This window comes from Primulina eburnea, chromosome 10 (genome assembly GCF_022965805.1).
Source record: "Primulina eburnea isolate SZY01 chromosome 10, ASM2296580v1, whole genome shotgun sequence".
NCBI lineage: Eukaryota > Viridiplantae > Streptophyta > Magnoliopsida > Lamiales > Gesneriaceae > Primulina > Primulina eburnea.
The window spans coordinates 32,656,694-32,680,177 of NC_133110.1; the positions used below are offsets into that span (position 1 = coordinate 32,656,694).

The 23,484-nt window shown below is 32.0% G+C and overlaps 2 protein-coding genes across 2 annotated transcripts; one reads left to right on the forward strand and one right to left on the reverse strand.

Moving 5' to 3' along the window:
• Positions 1-678: 678 nt before the first annotated feature.
• LOC140803285 (biotin carboxyl carrier protein of acetyl-CoA carboxylase, chloroplastic-like) lies at positions 679-3,752 on the reverse strand. Its single transcript, XM_073159096.1, has 7 exons — positions 3,411-3,752; positions 2,773-2,826; positions 2,549-2,679; positions 2,132-2,456; positions 1,660-1,731; positions 1,152-1,217; positions 679-944 (listed from the first exon to the last, which is right to left on the reverse strand). Exons 1-7 carry the CDS (start codon positions 3,546-3,548, stop codon positions 921-923), a joined length of 810 nt encoding a protein of 269 aa, XP_073015197.1. The 5' UTR covers positions 3,549-3,752; the 3' UTR covers positions 679-920.
• A 3,953-nt stretch (positions 3,753-7,705) lies between these two features.
• On the forward strand, positions 7,706-18,181 carry LOC140803286 (uncharacterized). The gene is made up of 5 exons (XM_073159098.1): positions 7,706-7,726; positions 14,861-14,967; positions 15,064-16,814; positions 17,239-17,311; positions 17,750-18,181. Exons 2-5 carry the CDS (start codon positions 14,905-14,907, stop codon positions 17,930-17,932), a joined length of 2,070 nt encoding a protein of 689 aa, XP_073015199.1. The 5' UTR covers positions 7,706-7,726; positions 14,861-14,904; the 3' UTR covers positions 17,933-18,181.
• The last annotated feature ends 5,303 nt before the right edge of the window (positions 18,182-23,484 follow it).

Consider the following 23,484-nt stretch of genomic DNA (forward strand, 5'->3'; position numbering starts at 1 on the left):
TTTATACAAGCAGTTGCATAAATCAAAGTCTTCTAGTAAATCATTCTTAAGTAAAAGAAAGGGTAACATATGAGTTGTTAATCTCCAACATCTATAAACAAATTTGTGTCCATATATTTATTGCATTTAATTATTGCTATTGTTTTTAAGACATTATGGAGCATTTATGTATTCTTTAAATACCCAAAATATTGTATTATGTGTTTGATAAAATGTTTCAATCGAAAATATTTTTACACATTTAACGGGTATATCTTTTAAATATTTTTCAAATATTTAATCATTTTTTTAGATAGATTATTTTGAGTGTCTTTCGCTTGATTTGAAAACCAAACTCGATTTAACTTTTCGATATTAAATATTTCAAAAATCAAGTTATTGTAGCAACCACTTTTACTTTAAGAAAACTATCGTTTAAAAAAATTTGACTATAATTCTGACTAGTGATAGAAACTAGGAAAGTCAAGTGCCATTGAGAATTAAGAGTCATTTTACAAAAACAATAATATTTCTACAATAATTCTTACAACATAAAAAAATTCAAAATAAAAATTTTATTTATCAAAATCTCGTATAAATTCAACATAAAATATCATTATAAAGTTGTTCTAGAATTAAACTCTTCCGTTCTAGAATTAAACTCTTACTTCTTGGAAAAAAAATTGAAGTGCGACAGTGTTCATTAAAGTAAGTATTTATAAATTCCCTTTGAATTTTACAAAACATTAGCATGAAAGAAAGAGACAGCAATCAGAATCACAAAAATTAAACATTATTTAGTTCCAAACGACTGCGGCAAGATAAATACACTATTATTGCAAAAATACTGTTGTCCTAGTTTCATAATGAATAACACAATGAGCCTGGTCGTATTCTCTAACTTTGAGTTATTGTTCCTCAATGCAGAATAATTCGGTTCCTCATGGCTCAATGATAAATAACGGCTGCGAAGGAGATACGAGAGTGTCATGTACGAATAAAAATAGACAATGACTCAGAGATATAACTTCGAAGTAATGCCTAACAGGCAGTAAATAGGAATTATATCATGTGGTGATTCTTTACAGCTCCATACCAGTATCAGAAGCACAAAATCGAATTTATAATGAAAGGGCGAACCGGAAAAGAGGGGAGAAGAGAAAAGGAGATACCAAATCCACGCTGACAGGTTTCCCATCTTCTACAAGTATGTCAACTACAGTGCCAGATTGATCGGCCTGATAATATAAGATGCACCATAAAGACTTATTAAAGACCAAAACAGTATAGTTTGCAGAGAAAGTTCAGCACTGCGTTCAAAAGTTATGAAAACTATTACATTTCAATAAAAATGCTAAATCTCCAACTTGGATAAAAATTAGACTTTCTACTCCATAGCTCAGTTATGAGTCATGATGGCACCAGTGTTAAAAGGTTTTTCTACTCCATAGCTCAATTATTTCAACCATTCAACTTCATATCAAATCACTTTCCGGTACCAGAGTAAGAATCGAACTATGACATCTACGATATTAAGCACGAGCATAAGAAATTGCTCCTGCTGAATCACCTAAGTTGAGCATTCTCTCAATTCCAACCACATATGGATTCATCATGACTACTTGAGAACAAAAAAAGGTAGAACATAAATATTAACATAATAAGAGGATAGCTGCTCACCTCAATCTCATTCATTAATTTCATCGCCTCAATGATGCAAATAACCTGTCCTTTCTGGATCTTATCCCCAACCTAGAAAAATAAATTGTAAATACAGAGACATGTGTGAATGGAAGCTATATGGAAAAACAACAATAAGACTGAACAATGTGGGGGTAAAAAAACAAGCACAGGAAATTAATTAGGTGGTGCAGTAAAGAGGTGTTGATTTGAAATATTATGCATGAGTACTAAAGCCTATAACACCAACTATACTTTTAAACATCAAAGATAATCTAGAGCTGAGGTCAACAAAGTAAGAACTGGAAAGTGGAAACAAACAAAGAATATACAATAACATTTACAGAGGCACTATTCAATTGAACAATTCAAAACCCACAGCCAACACAGGATTCTGTGAAAAACCAACATTAACCAAGCCGGCAGTACAAAAGTTCATGCATAAATACAGAACCAAAAAATAAGAACAAACCTTCACAAAAGCTGGTGCACTAGGAGCTGGAGAACGATAAAAGTTTCCAGCCATTGGACATTTGAATGGAGGATGTGATGACTTTGGTTTTGCTGGTGCGGGTGGTGCCGGCAGTGGAGCTGGAGCGGATGGAACAGAACTTGCAGAAGTAGGAGCAGGAACATTTGCAGGAGGCAGTTGTGGTGGAATCATAGCATGGTAAGAAGGAGGTGTAATAACAGGGGCTGCAACTGATGGTTGTGGCAGTGCTTCCTTTTTTCTTACGACGAGTTCACAGTCCATCTGCTTAAGCTGCAATTCCACAATATCCCTTGAATCCACAAGCCTGACCATATATAAAAAAAAAAAATCAAAATTTCAATCTATCCAGACTGAATCAGAAAGTTGTATAATGTTTACGAAAAAGGCTTTACTCACTTGACAAGGTCTGACACCTGGCTCATGAAAACTGAAAATGATGATGCATCTGGAGCTTCGATTTTCTCTCCAGGTTCTTCGACTGACAATGCCTCTGCCGCTGGAATAGAATTTGATTTCTGAACAGCAACCTTGACAAAGCGTAATCTTGGATCAAGTTCAAGGCAACATCAAGACAAATGATTAAAAAGGAGAAGAAGAATTAAAAGCTGCTTTTACTTTACCTCATTCAATTGAGCACAGACCTTAAAGGAATCTGACAGGCTCTTGCTACGCGCCTGGTGGAAAAAATGAAAGAGCAGTGAGGTAAAACTTCAGTAATACTGATAAAAAATCAGCATATGAACCATCTTTGAGTATTTCCTCACTTAATTATCAGCCATAAAGTGTAAGCTTTAATACCATATCCATTTTTTAGATGACCGGCACAAGGTAAGGTGCTCAAAGGCTTTAGTGGTATGTAAGTACAAAAATTGTACGAAAATGAGGTGATGTGCAATGCATGGTTGATGTCAAGAAAATGATTTCAAAATTTATATCGACGGATAACTTCTAACACAAGATCACAGTTTATAAATTCGAAAGGAAACAAAGTTTAGCACACGCGAGCATGCTCTGATCAATTGCGTATAATTTTTAAAACCTTCAACAAATTTTAGCACATGCAAGCAAAATAATAGCTACGAGCAACAAATCATTACCGATTAATACCCTATTATTCCAGTTAACCCAAATGATTACGATATCAAGAAAGCCAAAAAAATAAGAAAGTGCATGCTATGAAAGTAAACATAAATTCCATCAATTCGAACAACGAATAAAAAACAAGTCTTCACAAATCAACCAATAAGAATCAACAAACCTGCAATCTAGGAAGCATCGATCTGGTATCGGATCGAGAAAATAACGTAATGCGGGGAACACCGTCAGCGGCGCTCGGCTGCATTGAAGCAGCTGGCAAACCCGAGATTTTCGGACATGGGACGCCGAAAGAAGCCATCGAGTACCAATCCTACCCAAAAATGTATCAAATCTGACAATGAATTCGAGGTGAAAGATCGAGTTTTTTGTAGAGAGAAACGGACGATAAAACTGAAGAGAGAAGAAAAGGAAGTATAGGAGAGTGGGCGATGCGCACGAAGTGGAATGAAAACGACACCGTTTTAAAATCAGCCTTTTGCTGTTCCCTCTCTAACTGCTGGTTCACTAACGAAACCCATAACCTTTGTGTGAAAGAGCTCCTCGTTTGATCTCATACGTACAAGTTCTCTAAAATTTCAAACACAATAACGACATTTTAGCATTCTATTATTGTTTTTTTGCCTCGAAACTTTAATCTAATCGATTGATTTTTTTCACTTTTCTATTTGTATCCAAAAACTACTATATTGCGTTTTCGAATCATGATAAAAAATAATATAGATTTGTTGCCTTGATGATAACTTACTTTCACATGAGTGATTCCAAATGTAGCGGCCAAAATTTCTTTATCTCTTTAACATACGCCATTTTTTTATTTCACTTTTCTATTTGTATCCAAAAGCTACCATGTTATGTTTTCGAAATACGACAAAAAATAGTATAGATTTGTTGTCTTGATGATCACTTCCTTCTACACGAGTGATTCCAAATGTAGCAGCCAAAATTTCTTCATCTCTTTAACATACACCATTTTTTTAATTTTCGTTAAATTGAAAAAAAAAAAAAACAACTCGAGATCGGGCTTATAGTCCAGTGGTTTCACCTCCTGCCAGATTAGCTGGCTCTCCGAGTTCGAATCCCCCCACACGTGTTGTAATAAAAAAAAGAAAAAAAGAAAAAAAAAACAATTCTTTGAAATAATAAATTTATCAATTAATAACAGTTTTCTAAATTAATGACATTTCATTGTCTTGAATCTTTAATTTATAGAGGTTTTACTATCTATATTTCTATATTATTTTATTAAGTTTGAGACATTTAGAATAATTAACTTTGGTGTCGTGGTCTATTTCAATAATTATATATGTTAAGAAAATGTTAAAATTTTAATGCAAGTTATATGTAGTTCAGTGGATAGAGTCATTGTTTATTGGGGTTTAGTTTATATATTCAATTCTTACTAAGGTCATTATTTTATTTTTCAATTTATTTTTAAATTTATATATCAAAATCACAGTTTAGTCCCTTATATTTCTTATAATTATATTTTGATTTTCATTTAAATATAAATAAAACGAATTATAAAAATATTATAAAAACACGCAACACGTGCGTCGTGCACTAGTTTATATAAATGAGTAACATACTTTATCAAAAAAAAAATTATTTTTTATTTTAATTTTGGATATATAAATGAGTAACATACTTTATCATAAAAAAATTATTTTTTTTTATTTTTGGAAGATAATTAAATGTTTTTATTAGTTGTATTTAAATATATTTTAAATTTTATATATGTAACATTTATTATAAATATTTTAAGGGGAGCTTTAGATAATATCATATTTATACTATTTTATACTAATTTATTAAATTTGAGGCATTTAGAGTAACTAATTTTGATGTCATGGTCTATTTTAATAATTATATATATTAATAAAATGTTAAAATTTTATTGTAAGTTATATGTAGTTTAGCGGATAGAATCATTGTTTTCTGAGTTTTAAGTTATGAGTTCAATTCTTACTAAGGATATTTTTTTTTTTTATTTTTTTTTTATTTTTCAATTTACTTTTTAATTTATATATCAAAATTATAGTGTAGTCGCTCACTGTTTTTTATAATTATATTTTGATCCTCATTTAAATATAAATCAAATGAATTATAAAAAATATTATACAAACACACAATGCGTGCATCAGTGCACTAGTATATATATATATACTAGTATTTAACCCGTGCGATGCACGGTATGATATTATTAAAAATTAGTGAAAAATAAATAGATATTTAAATTTAAAAAACAATATAATTATAAAAAATAAAAATTATTTTTTCGTTAATTTAAAAAACTTTCTTAAATACAACGCATGTCGATTACTTTTATGGCTAATAATCACTATCATATATCAAAATTTTAGATTGTGTTAGCCGAAGGCAATAACATGATACTTATCGTGTTTAGTGTATTGATGTCGACCATCAACCTTAATACATATTTAATTTTTTAAATTTCGAGACGCTATATATTATTATTTTTTAACATGTGATAAAAAATATTTTTAAATCACATTTAATAAAATTAATGAGAAATATTTTTTTAAAAATTCAGTAATTTTGTCTAAATCTACATTCAGAATCGATTTTATGACATTACATGTGTTTGACACATTTGAATGATAACAATAATTGTTTCATCAATATCTTTGTCCAGATGGGTTGTGATTTTATTTACAAAATATCTTCATGATATACACAACAACATATTATTCCGAAAGAAAATGAAATTTGTGATCATAAGTAAATTATGTATAAATTAGAAAAGTTATTTTATTAACATTTACTATGTGTATTCCAAAACAATATCAATAAATTTTATAAGGTGTCTTATAATAAGTTGCTTACTTTCTTTAACATTGGTTTAATCGTTTCCATTAAGGGATATTTTATACTATCATGTATCCGTGAACTTTGTAATATAGAAGAAAATTATCACGTTAGTAATACGGAATAATTAAAATTTTGCACAAATAGAAAAATATTATTTTGTAATGTTTCGATCATGAAAGATAGATTTCAAACTTAATGTCTCGTTGTTTCCATATGTAGGTAGTTCATAACAAAGAACAATCTAAATTTAAACGAACATTACATCTTGGAAGGATTCAACTCACATATGGTGCTGAAAAGAGGAGTCGTTTCAGAATTCAATTTTGGAGTATATAAATTTAGTAAGATAAATATAATAAAATTGGCTTCTAATATAATATGCAATATTGCATTATTTATAATTTAAAATTTAAATAAGACATCCCAAGGGACAAAAATTATATATTGGATGCTTCTAACAGAATTATATCATATATTAACTCTTTCAAATTATAGAAATCTCGAATTGCATACATTTGGTGTCAAACATTTCTGATTATTGAGGGATACTATACATGTTTATTGAGAGTAATTTAATGTACATTTGAAACTTTTTGAATCTATCTAGCTCTTTTAATTTTTTTGAGCTCTCTTATTTGAATTTTTAAGAAGACAATTCAAGATAAACAATATAAATATGGTTTTGGAAGAAAACTACAATGCATGAATTCTTGCAAATTAAAGTAATTTCGAAATAATATGTATTTGGGATAAAAAAAATTATGATTATTAAATGATAATTTAATATCAATTGGAAAACTTTGTTGTAGTGATAACTTTAAACACTCAACCAATTTTATTTTTAGAAAAATTAAATAAACTAATTAAATATTATATTTCTTTTTTAATAAGTAATTTGGGCAGAAAATTATTTAAAATAGCAAAATATATTTTTGAATAAATTTACCTCACGAGTGATAACGAACATTACAATCATTTATATTTTAAATTTATTTATACAGTTTTTAATTAAACTGATTGATATAATCAATGCAAAAATGTTAGTATAGATTACATTTTCAATAAATTTTAGTTTTAATTTGACTAAAAAAATAAAAAAAACATATAATACATTTGAATTAATATAAAAATTAATTAAATTCAAAATTGAATTAAGTGAATTGATACAATCGATGCAAACAATAATTGAAGTGATAATTTATTGCAGTACACATATATCAATATTTTCCTTTTTTAAAAAGGACATTTTGGCGGGAAACTACTATTTTTGGCAAAAACTCTGCTTTTATATATATATAGATGTGTGTATGTAAAACTAGTGTGTCCAATTTATACCAACAATAAAAGTAACACAAAAATTCACGTAAGCCGGTCTCATATACAATTTCATAAGAGGGAAAAAAAATTTATGTCAAAAATATTATTTTTTATTTTAAAAATAGGTAGGATTAACCAAAAAATCCACGAGGCTGACACGAAAGTTTTAAAGTTGTTTTTATTTTTAATTTAATGAATTTCAATCAAATTCTTAAAAAAATTATTAAATAAAATTAATATGTAATATACTTCCCCTGAGAATTCGCTATTTTCCCTCTCTGAAGACCGGACGGCGGCGGAGCGGCATTACCTTTTCTCCAGTGGATAAAGGTTTAATCGACACCTTCAAATTCTTCTGTTCTTCCGGCGATTTCCTCATCTCTGTGGTTTTAATATTGTTAATTAAAATTCTCTTTTAATTGTTTTTGCATTTGTCTTCACATATTGTATGCGAATGTCTCTTCGAATCCTTGTGCATAAGCCAATATTTTGATTACGAAAAATCGATTCTCGTTCATATTCTTCATATGCGTTTTTATGATTCTATTCCAAATTCGCAAACTCCTCGGACATCAATGTTGTAAATGGCAGAAACCGCCTACGGCCTTGGTTGAATATTTTTCAGCAAATTTTTCGGGCAAAAATTTGTGTGAGACGGTCTCATGGGTCGTATTTGTGAGACGGATCTCTTATTTGGGTTATCCATAAAAAATATTATTTTTTATGCTAAGAGTATTACTTTTTAGAGTGAGTCTCATGTGAGACCGTCTCACGGATCATAATCTGTGAGACGGGTCAACCCTATCCATATTCACAATAAAAAGTAATACTCTTAACATAAAAAATTATACTTTTTCAAGGGTGACCCAAATAAGAGATCCGTCTCACAAATACGACCCATGAAACCGTCTCACACAAGTTTTTGTCTACTTTTTATTGTGAATATGGGTAGGGTTGACCCGTCTCACGGATTAATATCCGTGAGACTGTCTCACATCAGACCCACTCCTTTTTTTTTATTGATAATCATATATAATCGAGCAAATGTTTTTTTTTTTATTTAAGATGTGTAATTAAATAATATTTAAGCATGAAGAAGCTTTTTACAATATAATATAATTCAGAAGTGCAAATAAATATATAAATACAAACTAACAAGATAATTAATAAAGATTCATCATCATATTAATGCTAACAAAATAATGTAATTAATTTTACCAAAAAACTAGTTTAAAATTTAAAGTTTCAATCACTATGACAACAAGTACTAGACTAAACATAACTAATGTTCTAAATTATCTACCTATGCATCATTAACTACATTCTTAGTCCTCTCATCATTGGACTCAAAATCAACATCTTCTTCATTCTCCTCCTCCGATGTATCTAAATTCTCATCAAGTTATCTAACGGAGATGTTCCTTGCACCCGTCCTTGGTTGTAGCACTTCATCTGCCCCCAAGGCCTCCCCTAGTATTCTCCAAGTAAGTCTTGAACTTGGCTCGACCTCATCTTCGTCACCACCATCAACAAGCCAACCTTGAGCTTCGCTAGCTTGAGAGGATAAAAGTAAATCTCCACCTATTTCTTTTTTAATTTTCTTCTTCATAAGATTGACGTTGAATTTGACATATACAAGATCATTCGATCTTGATGTCTCAAGCCTATTTCTTTTCTTAGTATATATCTAAATATTTTAAACCATTGTTGTTAATAAAAAAAATGGTAAATTACATAATTTATAAATTACTACTCAATATTTACTCCTTCAAATTGGCTCCAATTTCTTTCACACCACCCCGATGAAGTACTTTTCAAATAGAGAAATCTCATGCTATTTCTTTATAAGTTTGGAGTGTGACCACCATAATTGGACCACCATCCAACTTAAAAAAGCAAAGAGACAAAAAAATAATTAAACCAAAGATTGGTATACGATAACGAATAGAAATAAAGGAAAGAGATTTACTCGGATCAAAGTCATAGTACACATCCACCTTCTCATATGCCGTGACCGCCATTTTTCTTCCAAAGTTTCCGAATTTACTCTCACACTTCAACAATTCATCATTAGCAATGGTAGATTGCATGTCCTCGTCGGTGAGAAATATTATCTCAACACAGTTCAAGAACTCATTCATAACATTGGTGTCATTTGATATGCTTGAATCTTTGAAGTAAAAAGCCGGATTCAACAAGTAAGCGGCATAATGGAAAGGACTATCAAGTCTATCCTTAGACCTCTCATCAAGATTATTCAAAATAGGGGTGACATTACCTTTTTTTGAATACTTTCTTATGTCTTCTTTGACTTGTTTAAGCGCACCCAATAAAAAAGTCATTGAGGGCTTCTTGTCACCATCAACAAGACGTAAAACTTTCACTAAAGGGGTGAAAACATTAAAAAAGCCAAAGAAACACTATTCCAAAAAGATATACTTGTTACCGTCGACTCCACGGCTTTCCCCTTCACTTTACTCCTTAACTCTGTTTTGCTCCACTCCTTGGATGTAAACATAAGGGGGGTGTATTCAACGTGAGAAATTTATTGACTTTTAATAACTTTTGTAGATTTTAAAAATCTAGAGGTATTCAATCAAGACTTTTGCATACTTTATAGAAGTCTTGTGGTATTCAAAATAGACTTTCATGGAGTTTTAAAAAGTCAAGTGGTATTCAACATTGACTTTTATAAACTCTATAAAAGTCTACAGGTATTCAAATTTTCCATGGACTTTTAATAACTCCATGGAATTCATTGACATACAAACATTAAAGCCTAAGGTACAACTACAAATTGTAAAAAAATGTATTTGGTTCACCCCAAAGATTTGAATGGATTTTTAAAACTTCTAACTCTCTCTCTGTCGCTTCACATCACATATCTTCATATCTTCTCTCCTCTCATCTATTTCTATTACTCTCAAATTTTCGAAGTGTATCTCTATATATATTTTCATCTTTCTTTTTCAAATTTTTCATTTTTTGGCTGATTGTTCATTTAATAATTTTTTATTTTAATAACAAGGGGAAATTTTGTATTATAGAATTGATTTTGTGATTTTTAATTTATGATTTATACAAATTAATGTAATATTCAATAATAATAAAAGATGATAAAAAAAATTTTGTTTAATTCTTAATAATTGAATAGTTTCGTAACAACAATGATTTTTTAAATTCATTTTCGTTTTTTTAATTAATATGTAAGCTATGATATTTTTATACAAAATTATATTCACACAATAATAAATAATATTATTTTTACATTTATTATCAATTTAAAAATAAGATTACATGTTAATCAATTGATGTATTTTAAAAAATTTACAAACATGCATATAAACCCACATATATATATATGTAAGGATTAAACGATTTAACTTTTAAATAAGTAAATTTATTTATTAATATAAATATTAAAAATAATTTCAAATTGAATATGTTATATATGTCAATTAATTATTGGTTCAAAGAAATTAATAAAAAATCACATGTTATAGTTAAGTACAAAATTTATAAAATTCTATAAAAAAAAATCTACAAAAGTCTATAAAAATCTTGCAAAAAAGTCTACATATATCCACATAAATCTGTTTATAAATCTGTGAGATTCCATAAAAGTCAATAAAAATTTATCAAATCCATAAAAGTCTATCATTTAAAAAAGTCATTAAAAGTCATCAAAACTCTGAATTGAATACACCCCACTAAGTCTCAACTGATCTTTCTTGTCTTTGAGACTTTCCAAAGTAAAAAATGAAGTAGCAAATCTAGTCACCTCGGGCTTCATAATATCCCTCTTCTTGGTATATTTCCTCATTAGAGTTCTATGATGTGCATAGACGAATATGGTTAAGGACTTACATTGGCCAACAGCCTCTACAAGTTGTCTAAGCTTTGATTGTTAACTGCATGAAAAGGAATCCCCGCTTCATAAATCCATCTAGCAACGTACTCATGCACATCATTTGTAAACTTAACTTCAAGGCATCATTTATGTTTTGTTGTCTTGCCTTTTTGGATTGATTGAGGATGTCCACTTATCAATAGGCGTGGGGTTCTTTGACTTCTTTTTTGAAGAATCTCCAACCACTTGACAATCATCCTCATCTCCATCAACACCTATGTTCACTTCCGCTCTCTCTTCTATCTTATTTTAGTTCTTCTACCCTTTTCCCTTCTTATTCTTGCTATTTTCAATTTAGGCTCTCATTTTTTTTGTCCTTGTCGGATGCTTTAGGACATGCTTCAACTTGTCATACAATACCCACAATGTTATGTTTCATCTTGTAAACTCCTCCTCTAATAAGCTTCTTACAAAACTTGTATGTGATCCAATCTTTTTTATCTTTATCATACAACACCCCCTAATCTCAAAAAATATCATTAGACTTTGGCCTTAATTCCAACTCTGGTTGTTTATCTTTTTCCGCTATTAATCTTCAACAATTAATAAAAGGAAAAAACAACAAATTCAAATTTTGAAATAACAAATTATGGAATATTATGTAGAAGTATGTTAATATACAATACTTAACCTAAAGGCTTGTTGGCGGCAGCTGGGGCTGGCAGTTTGAGGCGTGTGGTGGGCCTAGTGGTTGATGGTGAGAACACTTGAAAGTGGAGCCAAAAGTAAAAACAAAAGAAAGTGAACTGTGTTTATATTATAACTAAAATTGATTGATTTTGACTAATTTTTAAAATTAATTGACTTTGACTAGGTTTTTAAAATTAATTGACTTTGATAGTTGAATAGAATTTTAAAATTGTTGACCGCCTAGCCCGCCCGTCGGATAACTTAGGGCCGTCTGATGCAAAGGCCGGGTGATCGAGGCCTAGAGCAGCGGCCTTGACTGACTTTTAGAACACTGTCGTGCATAAACCCATGAGCACAATTTTCTGTGCTGCTTGTGAAATTGCAGGCTAGAAAATCAACCACCGTTGCCTAGGAGGCCGCCTCGACCGACATTTAGAACATTGTCGGACGAAACCCATGAGCATAATTTTATGTGCTGCTTGTGAAATTGCAGGCTAGAAAAATCAACCACCATATGGCTTCAGAAGATTTGAAACATTCCTTTTTGGATTGCCGTTCTTCCTAGGCTTCAATTCTTCCACATTTGTGGTTGAAGCACTAGTACACTCCAACCAAGTTGACGTATCTCTCTTACTTTTAGTAAGAATTCACGATGCCTTTTAGTTTTTGATGGAAAGTGTTATTGGTAATTTTTGTCACGAGTAATTGACAATCTAAAGAGTTTTATGTCAGTTGTGCCATAGATTAGGTTAAGAATACCCCAGAAATACTTGAGGATTATAATGAGTCGAATCCTTATTTGAGTGAATTACTAATTAAGACATGATTAAATAGTTGTTGATTAAGCATTATTAAAGAATTGATTAATTGAGGATCAAAATGTTGGATCCATCGAATTTAAAATGGACCACCTAATCTATTTTAGATCACCTTATCCCGAGAAATCCAACTAGACGAATGAGATTATGACACGTGACAGATAAGATTGAGTTCGGATCTTTTGAACTAGTCTGGATGCAACCTATAAATAGAAGTTGATTTCATTTATTTACTACACCACTTTCCCTCAGCTTATCTCTCGAGTTCTAACATTATACCTTAGGTTTTCTAGCCGGTTTTTAGGGCAGTTCAGTGTCGGGAAGCTTCGGAGCTAGTGTCGGCTCAAGAAAGGGTCAGTGACCGAGGACACGCAAATCGAGTCGCCATCAGCGGGCTGATGATGGACGCATGAATAATCTTATAGCCTTAAATAGTTATTTAAAGATCATTGGGAAGAACTTTGAAACATATTTACCGATTCTTGATCTAACATGATAGTGGTTTCAGTATGTTTGTATGGTCTAAGTTCAGACGAATAGACTTTTTGTTAGATTGTTTTAGTGAGGTACATGATGTATTGACTGAGATATCCAAGTGTAGTATACATATTTATATTCTGCATAATTATCTATTTCACGACATTTTATTGATTTGACATATTATTGATAAGATATTACGTCGTACTTGATATCTTTTGAGATATACTTCGTTTTTTTGGGCCGCTCAACCATGTTCTGTTTTGTGGACGGTTGGGTATCGAGAGCTACAATGTCCGGCTGGACTTGCGGGCTCTGATGACCCTGGACATTGTAGGTTTACATCTTGATCATAGTTATTTAGGGGGCAAGGCGCACTAAAGCGCTAGCGTACCCTGGAGCCCGAGGCACAAGACGAACTGCAGACTTTATCGAAGTAAAGCGTATTTGGCATAAATTTTAAAATTCAATATATATAAATTGATTTATATTATAAATCTATAATATTATGTAAATTAAATATTTTTAACAAAGATAGCAAACATTATAAATAAAATTCATTAATAGACAATGTACCATATATCATAACCAGAAAAAACTTTAATCATCTAAAATTCATTAATAAGTTATCGATTCATAATATTTTAAGAAAAAACTTCAAATATTTAAATCATCAAATTCATCTTCCTCCTATTCAACTATATCATCATTTTCCAAAACCATCACGAGTTATGAATGTAGAAGAAATTAGAGAAAAAGTTTGCATAAATGATTACAGTATCATCTAAATCATCAAAATTTTCTTCATCTTCCTCAATTATATCATCATCATTATAGGAAAAGATGACAGTAAAAGTTTGCACAGAGGACTTCTAAACTTTCTGATAAAAGAGTCTTGCATAAATGAATGAGTTTTTTTAATCATTAAATAGCCACGAGCTTTGCTAATTTTCTTCAAAATTGGTTGGGTTCGAGTTAATTTTTATTTATTTACAAAATATCAGCTTACTTCTTTAAAGCGCACACTTTTGTGCCTCCCGGATGCCTAGGCGCACGCTTTAAGCGCACTTGTTTCAAGTGTTGCACCTGGCTGGGCCCATCGCCTAGTTGCAGCCAGACGTACGTTTTTAATAACTATGGTCTTGATGATGATCTAGTGGAGGTTTTATTTGATTTCTCGCATTTCTCGTGCATGATTATGATTTCGATGTGGTTGTATTAACGTTTAAGACTGAGATTATTATTCTGTTTTCGTTTTGGTTGTAAGATGATTAATTTATTTGATTTTCGTTGTTTAATTGTTGTTATTAAGTTTATTTATGCGTGGTTATTAGTTTGTTTAGTAAAGGCTCGGGTGAGGGCACTACAAGGATATTGGTAAAAACGCGAGAGAATGGGTATCCTTGAGAATTTTGGAGAGTTTATATGATCAAGGAATTCGTGCAAATTCTGTAACTTTAACTCCAGCCTATAGAATTGGATTTGATCCGTCTGAGCAATGTGAAGATGTCCTGAGACGAATGTTACCAGAGGTTTTAGTTTATACACAAAATTTTTCTAGAAATTCTACTTCTCAATTGCCTTATCAATTAGTGCTAGCAGTATTGATAATCCCAGAATTGTTGACAGACTTCTATGTCAGATTTGAAAACAGCTGGACTAGAGATGTTGAAATGGGACTTTCAGCCTTTATTGTGCATAAAAGATCTAGCTTGGCTAAATGTTCGATACAAAAGGTGAATGTGACTCTTTGACCCTGGTCTACATTAAATTAATTGAGGTACTCTGACTCACCTATGCTTCTAAGTTTCCTCGTGTTTCTTGTAAAACAGCAGAAGGATGCAATTCTTATAGGTAATCATTCTCTCTCTGCATCTCTAAAGGAACAAAGTGGTTTGTTAGGTGGAAACCAATCTGAAGATAAAGACCCAGTGGAAGAAAGTAACAACAATGATATGACAACTAAACCCAAGGGACGTAATACAAACACTCAAATTGGTGCAGCAAATTATCAATTGCGTTCTTCCACTCTTGCAAATTGCAGCAACCCCTTCTACAAAAATATACCCGATCAAAACTCGTTACTTTCTAAGAGGAAAAGAAGTTCCATTATCGAGAGTATGCAGTTGACAGATACATCTATGGTAATTTTGCAAAACAGTGAAGGAGAACTATGCACATTAGGAAAGAAAGCTCATGTTGTGGGCACAGAGGACAACGGTTCCTTCAGGGATGATAATAATGAGAATACTTCATTGAAGAGGCATGCTGATCCTGATGAAGTTTTGCTTTGTCAAGAGCAGGTTTATAATTTAGTGCCAGATGACACATCTAAAGAGGACGTTGGAGGTTTACATCTGTTGGCAAATGCATTGTCAATAATCTTGCAAAACAGTGAAGGAGATGTCAGTGGCTCATGGGAAAAAATTAATGTAAGAGCCATGGGGACTAATTCACCTTCTAGAGTCTGTACTAACAATCAAACTTCAATAAAAAATGTTATTGGTTTGGATGAAATTTCGCCTTGTGAAAAGCATGCTCATCATTGTGACGCTGACAGTCCAAATGAAGCACTTGATGAGGAACAGGAGCAAGATCATGATGTTAAGTATATGGAAGGTGATAAAGAAGGTGCCTCTGAGCTAAAAACATCTGAGAAATGCATGGAACCTCGGCAAAATATTCAGAGAAATGTTTGTGAAACCGAAGATGGAAACGTTTTCTGCGGTAATGATGTATATTCTGATGATATGACCGATATCGCCAGACAAAAGAATGCTTTTTTGCCCTCACAATTCACACACGGTCAGGATTCTTTGGATAAAGTTGATTGGAGAGAGTTAAATCATTGCATCAAATGTAATGAGAGTGGGAAATTGTTGATCTGTAGTTCTAACTCCTGCTTTTCAGCAATTCATGAGAGCTGTTTGGGTTCTGATGCAATATTTGATAAAATGGAAGAATTTCACTGCCCATTTTGTGCATACTCGCTGGCACTCTCAAAGTACTTGGAAGTTAAGGGAAAGGTCTCTTTGGCAAGAAAGGACTTGGCTTCCTTTTTGTCTAGGGGAAGCAGAAAACAATCAAAGGGAAAGTTTTGTGTGTCACGTCGGATGGTTCAAAATAATTTAGAACAGGACGAGGATTCACATAAAAGTGAACTACAGACCAGGGGGGGTAAAGTCAATATGCATCATAGCAGGAAAAACATTGAATGCAAAGAGGTAGGTCCTTCAGTGTTCAGTTTTGGTGACAATTCCCATCGAAAAGGTTTAGCATCAACCAATGAGCTGACTAAAGGTTTTAATAAAGACAAACAAGGAGAAGGAATGAGGCAAGAATCCCAATCACCTGGAGTTCATGGACAAAGTCAAGTGGCTGCAATGGCAGATCATATATTCCAGGGTGAAAATACCAGGTGCAGATCAAAGAAGGAAGTTCTGTGTCCTCCTGACTCAGATACTGAAAGCACATCCTCACCAATTAACGAGTATACTGATGAAGATGATTTATCTCGAGAAGAAAGCGGGGATTCTGATGTATCCAAGTACATCATAAGCATCCGAAAGCACAAAAGACAAAGGTTAATTTTTCCTGAAACTATTACAATGAGCAGCCGAGGCTCTTATTTAAGTAGTCTTTTATGAGTAATTGTTATTTGCACTATGTTACTTGTTCTAATTAGAAATTAGTTGGTGATTAAATTTTAAAATCGATGTTACATTAACTGCAAGTCCTCTCTATTTGATCCAAGTTTTGCTTGTGATATTATGTCTATATTCCACATCAATGACCGCAGTTTTTATTCACTGAATCTTGGAATTTATTTAGTTTTTATTCTAGATAAGTTCTTTATCTGCTAAGCTATTTTCTTTGAAAGAAAAACTGTAAGAAATGCTTAGCAAGGAAACTCGAAAACCAAAAAAAGTGGACATATTATGAAACTTCATTGATAACGTAATGGCTTCAATTTAGCTGAAACAGATAATTTTTATTGCCATCTGCAGTTCAAATCCTGGAACACCTCAATTGAGGCGGAAAAGAGTCCCATGGACGATCGACGAGGAACTGACATTGAAGGTCAGATTTCCATTTTCCTCTATCTGAATGCTGATTCTAATATTGATGCCTATCTTCGAAAAAATCAAACACGGAAGTGAAAGAGAGGGGGAGAGTAAATATTTTAATGGAAGTAAAAAGTGAGCTATATTTCCATTTTAATATCACTAGAAGCAAAGTCGTGTGGTCTCAACTGGAATACGTTACCAAGTATGACCAAATCTCAATGGGAATGGTATCAGGAATAAAATATCAAAGCTCTGGTATCTCCTCACCAGTTGTTTTGTGTCATAATCTAGGTTTTTGCAGAAGAAAAAATCTGGAACGTTGCTGCTAGAACTTCAGTTTTAGATAGGTTAAAATTTGTTGTTTTTGTCCTCGTCCTAACACGCAAGCTTTTTGTTCTTGTTCTTTTTTTAAGTAGTAGTTGAAGTATCTTGCTTGTTTTCTCTGCAACAGAATGGGATGCAGAGATTTTGTGGAGATCAAGATAAAAGTATTCCATGGAAGAAAATTTTGGACTATGGGGAAAATGTTTTCCATGAACACCGTACTACAGTAGACCTTAAAGATAAATGGAGGAACATCAAGAAGCTCTTGGAAAAGCTCTATCCATCTAATGAGGATGCACGGGTGACATAATTATTGGGTCGAGCCCACTGACGAAATCACAGAAGGAAACTTCACCGAGCTTGTAGTTTTGTTATAAGCAATTGTTACCATGGCATATGGCTTTTTGGTGCTCTCTAACTGTATAATTCGAATTTATTGATGCTCCGAGGTTATTTATGTTTGCGAGGTATTGTATATTGACTAAAACTGGCTGTAAGAATGTTGTGTGTGAAACTTATGCAGCACCCCTTTTATGTTAATCTTAGTATTCAAATGTTAGTATGGAAGCTCTGAACTGTAAATGTCAGTATGGAAGCTAACTCAGTAAATTTGTGGCATGGGTTTTTTCATATATAAAGGTGCCTGACATGTATTTACAATGTGCATATATTGTTCAGTGAGATATATCAAACAGAATTGCTGCAGTGTGTCTTAAACCTTTAACAACTGGATTTCTTCCCTCTTATCAGTCCCCTCTTCACTTTCTGCCAAAGCTTTAGCATAAACCCTTTTGACCCTTTACTCTGCTTTGTACTTTCTCGCGCACCACTGCTTGTTTGGGCAAGAAATCTTCTTCATCTTTGTGTTGTCTTTACACACTTGTTTCAAACTGACAAACTGTTAACATGGAAAGGCGACTTAAGGTAAAATGAACGGGGAGATGAAGCACAATTTGATGCACGAATGACTCGGTTAAGCTGTCTGGTGATGGCATTGAGTTTTAACGAGTTGAGGAGGTTGCTGCCATTGTAATTTGGGCTTAGTTTGTAGATGGGAGTGAGCCTATATGCTGGAGAATTGGTTGCTTTGAAATACATTGAAACTCCTCTTTTCATTGTTTTGACTACGTTTTGTGTTGTTTTTTGGCTCTATTTTGAATGGGACGCACTTTGTAAATACCGTTACTGTCCCTAGATTGTGTCTCGAGTAGGGGTGTTCAAACTTCGGATAAAACCGAAAAAACCGAAAATCCAAACCGAAAAAACCGAACACTAAACCGAACCGAAAACCGAATTTTATAATTCGGATATAAATGTTAAAACCGAAATTAATTTGGTTCGGTTTCGGATTATAAATGTCAAAACCGAACCGACCGAAAAACCGAAATTTAATTAAATTAATAATGTTATTTTTATTTTATATTATTTATTGAGATGATATTAGTGAATGAAGAATTATTTTGAATAATACTTAGTTGATTGTTGTTTATGTAATTCATTTGTACTTTATATTTAAATATTTTACTAAGAAATCATTTTAAAAAATAACATATTATATTTTATAATATATTTATATTATTAATTTAAATAATTGTATCAAAACCGAAATAACTGACCGAAATAATCGAACCATTTCGGTAGAAAACCGAACCGAACCGAATAAAAATGGTTCAGATATCGGATTATATATTTGTAAAACCGAAAACCGAAAAAACCGAAATAAAAAACCGAAAACCGAACCGAACCGACAGATGAACACCCCTAGTCTCGAGTCTAACCATGCTCGCATTGTTTTTAACGATGTGTTGGTGATTTAGACGGTCTCTGCTAGGGGCCTAAATGGATAACTAGTTCAGATTGAGCGCGAATCTGGTTAGCCTGATCGATTTTGATCCTTTAAAAAACACAACTGGAAATAAAATCTTACAAAACTAGGAATTCTTTTATGAGAAGCGTCTAAAAAAGTAATTTTCTTTAAAAACAAAATCTGAAATCCATTTTATAGTAGGGAAAACAGAGCATTATGGCCACATCAAATTCTGCTCGAAACTAATGGTCAATCCATGCCGACTTCCACAACGTGAAAAATTTCTGGTGATAATTGAATTTTTGTGAAAACAAATTAAGTTTTGATAAATTATTGATAGTTTTGATCTCACAAATTGATTTCAAGAAATATGTTGATTTGAGGCGAATAGATCCGCTATAACATAGTGATGACTTTCATTGTTGCAACTGCATCAACTTTAGCCATATATGTACGAGATATTTTTGAATGAAGAATCAATTTTATGGTGCAGTCTATGTTGCATAAGTTTAGTTTTGAAAGATATTCTCTTTAATCAAATGTGGTAGGTCTCTTAGTTTTGGTGATGACAAACAATAATTTGTTGCATTAGATCAAGCTATCGTTTGCTCTATATTACATACATTCAACCACTTCAGTAGAATTCTTTCAACAGGCTCGCAATACTAAGCTACTCGACCGTCTCCTGCGTATTAATCTGTGGAAAACTACTCAACCATTCAATATATCCGAGAATATTTATAAACGGCCGAGACAGTACATCTTACAAGAATCTTACCTACTTTTTCAGAAACGTTGGTAGACTGACCTTACCTAATAATCAAGATGTCAGAAGATCAGAAAGCTTTCCAAAAATGTTTACGTAAAGAGCTAGTTACTTTATGTTGTCGGAGCCATTTTCTATTTCATTTGGTATATGTCAATCTTTTCATTAAATGAAAGGTACGATAAAGCAAGAAAGGATGGCAACAACAATGTCCTTGCATTAATGCTCATTTAATGAGTTACAGTCGAACATTGAACGGAAAAATACATAAGATAATATATAGAGAGAATGCTAATAAGAGAAAATCAGACAGAGGATTCAAGCTTGCATTCTTAAAAAGAATTCCGAGAACTTATCACTTTGATACTTACTCATAGCTCATCAGAACTCGCTCCAAAGAATATTCAGATCTTCAAGGATTTTCAAGGGTGTCTGTCAAACTAATCGACCGTTTCTTAAGAAGTTTAGAAAATATTATCTTGATATTTAACACCATCAAGACCAGTCTCACTTCTTGATATACGTGTACAAGATATTTTTGAATGAAAAATAAATTTTTTATAGTTCATTCTATGTGGCATAAGTTTAGTTTTTAAAGATCTTAACTCTTTAACCAAATGTGGTAGGTCCCTTAGTTTTGGAGATAACAAACAATAACTTATTGCATTAGATCAAATTATCGTTTGCTCTGTATTACAAACAATCAACCACTTCAGAAGAATCCTTTCAACTGGCTTGTAATACTAAGCTACTCGACCGCCTCATGCGCATTAGTCTATGGCAAACTACACAACCATTCAATGTATCCGAGAATATCTATAAACGGCCGAGTCAATACATCTTACAAGGATCTTACATACTTTTTCAGAAACATTGGAAGACTAACCTTATCTAATAAACATGATGTCAGAAGATCAGAATGCTTTCCAAAAAATTCTATGTAAAGAGCTAGTTACTTTATGTTGTAGTTGCCCGTTTTGTATCACATTTGGTATATGTCTATCTGCTCATTAAATGAAAGGTATGATAAAGCAAGAAAGGACGACAACAACAATGTTTTTGCACTAATGCTCATTTAATGAGTTACAATCAAACGTTGAACGGAAAAGTACATAAGATAATATAATTAGAGAATGCCAAGATGAGTGAATCAGACAGAAGATTCAAGCTTGCATTCTTAAAAAGACTTCTGAGCACTTGTCACTTTGATACTTACTCAATGCTTATCACCGCTTGCTCTAAGGAATATTCAGATCATCAAGATTCTTCTAACATTTGTCGCCAAATATCTTGAAATATGAAATATCCGGTTTTATGTCATTTTAGATCTCATAAGGAGTCATGTTATGTCTTTTGTTAATCATATATCTGTTTTGAGTGTAACAAGCTATATGACTGCTTCTTCCCGAGCATCAATCTCATCTCGAAGTACAAGACGAACACCAACAAATAAAAATTTCAGAAGAGCTCAAACCCGAGCTAGTGAAAGTTTTAAAGATTGTAATTATTGTGCATGTAGAGCAAGATGTCATATTTCAACCAACTTTCCAGAAAATGATATAAAAAGAATAAACGCTTCGAACCAACTCAAGATATTGAAGAATCGATTTATTACCAATATCTAGCTTAAGTATACCAGTTTGAAGATATTACTTCAAACGAGAGTATATATGAAGAATAATAAATCTTGAATCACGAAGAATTTGATGGAACATAATCAAAATCTGACTAAAAACGAAGTGTTTTGACACGAAACACATGACGACTTGTTTATTTTCTTTATTCAGACAAAAACTATCTCATAACATGGTCCTCCAAAAGATCATGAGGAAAAATACTAGCTTACAGAGATATCAAAGATTCTCTACACGATATTTAGAAATTTTTTTAGGAAATCTTAGCCTAAGAAACAAAAAGCATCTTATCTATAAGATCTTAGAAAGGGAAATGACTATCCAATGGAACTTATGAGAAATCGAATGGAGATGAAATTAATTCCTTCTGAAGAAATTAAGAGGGAATTTCAAAAACTCAAGATAGAGTGTCACAGATCATGTCTTGGATTCGTAATCCATATTATGATAAAAGCAACATTTAAGAAGGAATATATTCACCCATTGACATAGTAATCTTCAAGATTCAATACTGGGAATAATTTCAAGGAATCTACGTGCAGGAAAAATTGTAGGAGTGATTTACCCAAAAATCGCCAACAACCTGGCAGCTCAAGATTTCAGCCAAACTTTAACATTGCATCCAAGTCAAAGAAAAGAGGCGATGAAATATGGTAATAGACGATATTCTATTACCTATAAAATCTCATATGCTTTATCTAATGCACATCACTTAGAATTGTTTATTAAAAATGAATTTATTGAAATACCAGAAATATTTGGAAAGTTGTTCAGTCAATTTATCCTAAAAAAATCGAGTTTCCTTTAATACAGGAAACAAATATATAGATCCAAGATAAATCGGTTCTACAAAGGAATCAAAGTTTTAGATTGGAAGTAAGAAGACTATCTTTTTAAGGAGATATAATAACAAGTCACAGGTGGGAAAAAAACATGTCCATGAAGCTCAACAAGTACTAAAAAAAGATTTTCGACAATAGGAAAGTTTAGATGTCCAAAAAGATGGAGAGAATTCGAAATAGTATTTGATATTATAATCAAAGAAATTAATTCCTTTGTAATAGTATGTACTATTTATATCAATATATGATAAGAACTTACCAATGAGTGATCAATATTGGTGATTTGAAAGTTTATATCAAAGGAATCCCAGGAAAAAAACTAGACCAATTGGTTCTTGGGTTAGAGTTTTTTGAGGAACACAAATCTTGGAAATATCTAGAGAATGTAATGAAATTTATGACAGATGATAGTATATGAAAATCCAATGACCACGAGCCATTCTCGATATACACCCCAGTAGGACGTTATATTATCAATACAAGGCATAATATTTTGTTGTTTATATTGATTCAGGGGCTGCAATATATAAAACAAAAGATGAGTTTTTCCAAAAGAATTGGAAGAAGAATTACCCCATATTGCTAGACGAGATTTTTCCAATCAATTCTTCATCTTATGTAAAGAGATCTAGATGAAAGAAATATTAATAGGAGGTGCTGGACAAACAGTTGATATTAGGTGTACACATTTTGATAGAAAATAATTTCATGCAGATGTTTAATCCTATACACAAGAAAATTAGACTAAAAGATTATTGTTCATAAAGTCATGGTCTAGAGACTAAGAGATATATTTTACAAAAAAATTTCAAT

What these genes read in the sequence shown, in the direction of transcription:
- LOC140803286 (XM_073159098.1), top strand. Translation starts at nt 14,905, where the DNA reads ATGGGACTTTCAGCCTTTATTGTGCATAAAAGATCTAGCTTGGCTAAA. An exon ending in CTAAATGTTCGATACAAAAG is followed by an intron (nt 14,968 to 15,063) that starts GTGAATGTGACT and finishes CTTGTAAAACAG; the next exon opens with CAGAAGGATGCAATTCTTAT. An exon ending in CGAAAGCACAAAAGACAAAG is followed by an intron (nt 16,815 to 17,238) that starts GTTAATTTTTCC and finishes TGCCATCTGCAG; the next exon opens with TTCAAATCCTGGAACACCTC.
- LOC140803285 (XM_073159096.1), bottom strand. Translation starts at nt 3,548, where the DNA reads ATGGCTTCTTTCGGCGTCCCATGTCCGAAAATCTCGGGTTTGCCAGCT. An exon ending in TCTGTGCTCAATTGAATGAG is followed by an intron (nt 2,680 to 2,772) that starts GTAAAGTAAAAG and finishes CGCTTTGTCAAG; the next exon opens with GTTGCTGTTCAGAAATCAAA. An exon ending in GTGCACCAGCTTTTGTGAAG is followed by an intron (nt 1,732 to 2,131) that starts GTTTGTTCTTAT and finishes TTATTTTTCTAG; the next exon opens with GTTGGGGATAAGATCCAGAA.